General features: G+C 42.6%; 1 protein-coding gene and 1 long non-coding RNA gene across 2 annotated transcripts in view; one reads left to right on the forward strand and one right to left on the reverse strand.

Annotated features, from left to right (window-relative positions):
- Positions 1-1,011: 1,011 nt before the first annotated feature.
- Positions 1,012-5,241, reverse strand: part of LOC126394650 (rap guanine nucleotide exchange factor 1-like) — a 19,883-nt gene continuing 15,653 nt past the window's right edge. The window contains exons 14-23 of the mRNA XM_050051583.1: positions 4,895-4,979; positions 4,455-4,547; positions 4,107-4,295; positions 3,946-4,030; positions 3,749-3,843; positions 3,465-3,543; positions 3,068-3,169; positions 2,888-2,985; positions 1,726-1,866; positions 1,012-1,628 (exon numbers count right to left, since the gene is read on the reverse strand). Coding sequence (XP_049907540.1) covers positions 1,493-1,628; positions 1,726-1,866; positions 2,888-2,985; positions 3,068-3,169; positions 3,465-3,543; positions 3,749-3,843; positions 3,946-4,030; positions 4,107-4,295; positions 4,455-4,547; positions 4,895-4,979 — 1,103 coding nt within the window. The 3' untranslated portion in view covers positions 1,012-1,492. The remainder of the gene's footprint in view (positions 1,629-1,725; positions 1,867-2,887; positions 2,986-3,067; positions 3,170-3,464; positions 3,544-3,748; positions 3,844-3,945; positions 4,031-4,106; positions 4,296-4,454; positions 4,548-4,894; positions 4,980-5,241) is intronic.
- LOC126394687 (uncharacterized) lies at positions 1,921-2,366 on the forward strand. The gene is made up of 3 exons (XR_007570388.1): positions 1,921-1,998; positions 2,032-2,130; positions 2,329-2,366. It is a non-coding gene; the product is annotated as an uncharacterized LOC126394687 (long non-coding RNA).

Genomic DNA, 5,241 nt, shown 5'->3' on the forward strand with positions numbered 1-5,241 from the left:
AATTTTTATGAGGTTGTTATGCACAACTCCTCTCTGTCACAGAAACACCGGAAATGACACAACTCGCTTACCGCAATACGTCAGCACGTCCACTCTGTTGTCAGTTCATTAAATATTTTTTGTAATATTTTAAAAACGTCACTCTTTGTTGTTGTTGTTGTTGTTGTTGTTGTTCATAAGAGCAAGAAATGAACAGTTTGTATATTTTTTTTTTTAATTTTTTGTGTTTCTTTCAAACGTCTATTTTTACTTTATTGTAAGAGTTGTGAACGTGTGTGTCTTGATATTATAATGATTACAGTTAATGATTTCAGCTCTGCAGTATTATTGTGTTGTGCTTTACCTGATAAAAATAAAGTGTTTCAAACTCTGGAGTCAGATCAAACTCATCAGATCTTTGTAGTTTCAGCTGTGACTGAAGAATCCTTGCACACAGTAAAAACACATCTCATGATGTCCGCTGAAGTTTATTACGTAAATGTGACAGTTTGTTTTGTTATTGATCAACACACTGATCACAGATCTGTGTCAAGCCTCTGTTTGCTCCATGATAGCTAAATGCTAACTGCTGTTAGCAGCTCCATATATTGATTATCAATAACAAATCAAACTTAATAAACTGATCATATTCAGGACAGCTGACGTTAGATAATGTTTCCTGTTATTGTCAGGGGGTGGAGCTAATCACCGAATAATTATAAATCTTGACCTTCATCACTTTCTGGTGCTTTTTACGTAATCAGTGAACTAAGTTAACATTTGTACTTTGTTAAGCTAACGTTAGCCTGCAGACGCTCTCATTAATCTGGAGATAAAACTGGTCACTGTTTTCAGTCAGAGGTCACACCACAAAGATATGATGAGACTCCTCCCACTCTGTCACTGACGTCATCACCTTTCCTTCTTCCTTTCCCTGTGTTTGACTGGTGCTGCCTGCAGGGTTACTATGGAAACAGTAGCTGTTTCTATTATTAATAAAGTTTTAACCCCATCCAATCAGAAAACAGGAAGTAAACAGTGATGTTTATTGTGATATTGCTTTGAATATGTGAACAGTTCTGAGGTCAGATACAGGAACAGGCCACGCCCACCAGGAGTGCACATCAGCCCCAAAACACCTGGCTAACACCTGGCTAACCCCGCTTAGCTCCAGGATAACCCCAGATAACACCTGAATTACACTTGGCTAACCCGGGACTAGCTCCAAGCTAACTTCTGCTAAAACCTAGCTAAACTTTGTCAGTTGACGTTGTTGCAGGAACAGTCTAGATAAACACATGTTAGCACAAACTGTTAGCCACAATTAGTTTCCTTGAGATTAGCTTCCTTTTGGGGCTGTTGCCAGGCATCAGCACCAGTTCAGGTTAGCACCAGGTTGATCCACCTCAGTCCTCAGTATCAACAAGTTAGCATTAAGGTAGCACAGGCTAGCCTTGTGACGTTCCAGGATAGCTCAGGTTAACTCAGTGCAAGTTTAGTCTGTTTTGGTCTGTCATCTCTGATTGGCTCGTGGGGCATTTCGAGGGCGGATCCTGAGAGAGAGGTCCCACAATGCCTCCTCTGCCAGGTGATCATTGAAATCATTGAAGAAAGATATGATGTCATCATTTGGCTGCAGAGCGTACGGACTGTAGAGAGACAGAGAGACAGAGGCAGGTGAACACAGTTGAGGACAAACTGTAACTAATATTTATAACTGTAGTAAAGGTACTGCAGGTAACTGACACTTGCTGGTAGCTCCTCAGAGTGTCCAGGATGTTGAACTGCTGCCAGCGTTTAGAAAAGTTGACCTTTGAGCCCTCTGATGTCATTAACATGTCAGGATTCCCCAGGTGGACGAAGGTCAAGTCCTGAAGAATCAAACCCCTGAACAGACAGACAGGTGAGACAGAGACAGGAATACTAAGGTTTGTACTGGGTATTAACGTACAGGTAGGGCATATACAGTGGGGTATTAATGTACAGGTAGGGTATATATAGCCGGGTATTAACGTACAGGTAGGGTATATACAGTGGGGTATTAATGTACAGGTAGGGCATATACAGTGGGGTATTAATGTACAGGTAGGGTATATATAGCCGGGTATTAACGTACAGGTAGGGTATATACAGTGGGGTATTAATGTACAGGTAGGGTATATACAGTGTGGTATTAACGTACAGGTAGGCCATATACAGTGGGGTATTAACGTACAGGTAGGGCATATACAGTGGGGTATTAATGTACAGGTGGGGTATATATAGCCAGGTATTAACGTACAGATAGGGTATATACAGTGGGGTATTAAGGTACAGGTAGGGTATATATAGCCGGGTATTAACGTACAGGTAGGGTATATACAGTGGGGTATTAATGTACAGGTAGGGTATATACAGTGTGGTATTAACGTACAGGTAGGGCATATACAGTGGGGTATTAACGTACAGGTAGGGCATATACAGTGGGGTATTAATGTACAGGTAGGGTATATATAGCTGGGTATTAACGTACAGGTAGGGTATATACAGTGGGGTATTAACGTACAGGTAGGGTATATACAGTGGGGTATTAACGTACAGGTAGGGCATATACAGTGTGGTATTAACGTACAGGTAGGGTATATACAGTGTGGTATTAACGTACAGGTAGGGTATATACAGTGGGGTATTAACATACAGGTAGGGTATATATAGCCGGGTATTAACGTACAGGTAGTGTATATACAGTGGGGTATTAACGTACAGGTAGGGCATATACAGTGGGGTATTAATGTACAGGTAGGGTATATACAGTGGGGTATTAACGTAGAGGTAGGGTATATATAGCCGGGTATTAATGTACAGGTAGGGTATATACAGTGGGGTATTAACGTACAGGTAGGGTATATACAGTGGGGTATTAACGTACAGGTAGGGTATACAGGGAGGCTCCACTTCAGCCAGAGCTGCTCTGTACGCTCTGAAAGATGATGAGCTGTCAATCAAAGAGCTGAACTCCTCCAGAGCCTGAGGACACAGACAGATATCAACTTGTTAATATATTCATTAAAGACTAATTATTATGATGATGTCATATAACCACACAGACCTCAGCTGTGCTTCTCTGCCAGTCCAGGCGTCGCAGGGGGGCGGAGTCCAGCGCTGACAGGATGGAAAGGTACGAGTTAAAGTTGTTCAGCTTCCGCAGATGCTGAAGGAAAAACAACAACAACACACACACACAGGTGAGAGGTTAGCAGTCACATTTGTTTACATGCAAACAAATATAAGTAATTATTAATATTTCATGATTGAAACATCAGTTAACATGTGACATCTTTCACTGTGACGTCTGCAGCTGTGGAGTCAGATCATCTGAACCTTTATTTGAAACATCATTAAAGCTGCCGTCTGTGCGTATGTTGAGTTTGATTAACGCTGCTCTGATCTCTGATGTGAAATGGCCCCACCTGAGCTCCACCTGATCTCCACCTGAGTGTGTTTACCTTCATGATTTTCAGGAACTTGAGCAACAGTTTCTCTCTGTCCTGAGGTTTGTCCTGAAGAATGACGACAGATCGAACCCTGGAATCACACAGACACACCTGCTGAAGCTTTCAGGTCAGAGTTAGAACTGTATGATAATCAGTGCTGCTGCCACCTGTGAGGGTGTCCTCAGCGCTAAAGCTTTGTTTTCAGCTTCTGAGCAAGCTCCGCTCCTTGAATGTCTTCAGCAGAGACATCTGGACATTATGTCCACATTTAAAGACATCATCATGTCAGTGTTTACCAGAAGGAGACGTTGTTGAAGTGTTGGGTGAACTCTGTCAGGTTTGGACTCTTCTCCTCATTCTGCTCCTTCGACCACAGCAACACCTCTGGAAGCTGCACAGGTGAGAGAGGTGAGACAGACAGGTGAGAGAAAGACAGGTGGAACTGACAGTTGAGACAGAAAAACTGAAACAGGATGAAGGTTTAATTTCTCACCCCGATCTTGCAGAAGAGTTCAGAGTCCAGCAGAGTCAGCTGTTCAGCTAAATCCTGACTCCTGAAGTCCAGAAGAGTTCCTGGTCTGAGAGAGGACAGAGGAGGACATGAACCAGCTGTCAATCATCAGACAGGTCAGGGGTCAGGGGTCAGGGGGTTACCTGGCAGCCACGCCCCTGGCTGCAAGGGGGCGGAGTGACTGAGGTGAGCCAATCAGCTGCCACTTCTGCTCCATCTTGGACAGGATGTTGGAGCGCAGCAGGCGGGCCAGTCCCAGCTCTCCTCCAGTCAGGAGGCTGAACACCAGTTCCATCAACAGCAGCAGCAAATCAGAGTCCAGCTCGATCGCACTGCCCACACACACATCATATATGTGACATATGTGACTGTGACATCGTGTTCATTATTGTGCTGCTCTAACAGATTTAATCTGACAGTTTCTTATTATTATAACAGAGAAGTTGGGTTTCAAAAACAAAGCCTCTGATTGGTTAAAGTCTGTGTCTCACCACAGCTCGTCAACCACTCGCACCAGCAGGTGAAAGGTGTTCTTGGCAGCGGTCAGGTGTGCAGGCTCATGTCTGTCACACAGATGTCTGTACGTGTTGATGGTTAAAGATTCACAACAAACTCATCCATTAAGATGTCTCTCTGAATACATGAAACACCTGATCTTTACAACAGGTGAGGTCAAAGAGCATCTGACACATTAAGTATCAGATTGTTTGCATATAAACACACCTTTATATTTGTAACATTCTGTCAGCCTCTTTCTCTGTTTCTGTCTCTAAATATACAGAGAGTCTTTTTATTTCTCATGCAGACTGCCATCTGACAGATATTTCTTATTTATTACATGAATATAAAGTAATCAGGTTCATCCCATGGAACACAACATGACCAATTATTATCAATATACAATATACAGCTTCAGTCTCAGAAAGGATATCTGTACTGTAGTTTGCTGATGACATTATTTGGGCTGATGAAACTTCTGTAGGTGGAGAGGAAGGCTTCACGGTACAGGACGTGCTCTACATACACACACACACACACACACACACACACACACACACACACACACACATTTTACTGTAGTCATGTATATTCATATGTATGTAGCAGGGGCAATTGCTCTGAGACAACGAGTGAGGCTGAACTTCCCCTAAAATTTCATAGAAGAAATGGTTAAATATGCACTATTGAATTTACATTAAAATAAGAATTTACATTGCATTAAACGTGTGCTAGGATGCATTTAACATCATGACTATGATGTTCAAACGTCAGCTGTTT

This window comes from Epinephelus moara, chromosome 8, assembly GCF_006386435.1.
Source record: "Epinephelus moara isolate mb chromosome 8, YSFRI_EMoa_1.0, whole genome shotgun sequence".
NCBI lineage: Eukaryota > Metazoa > Chordata > Actinopteri > Perciformes > Serranidae > Epinephelus > Epinephelus moara.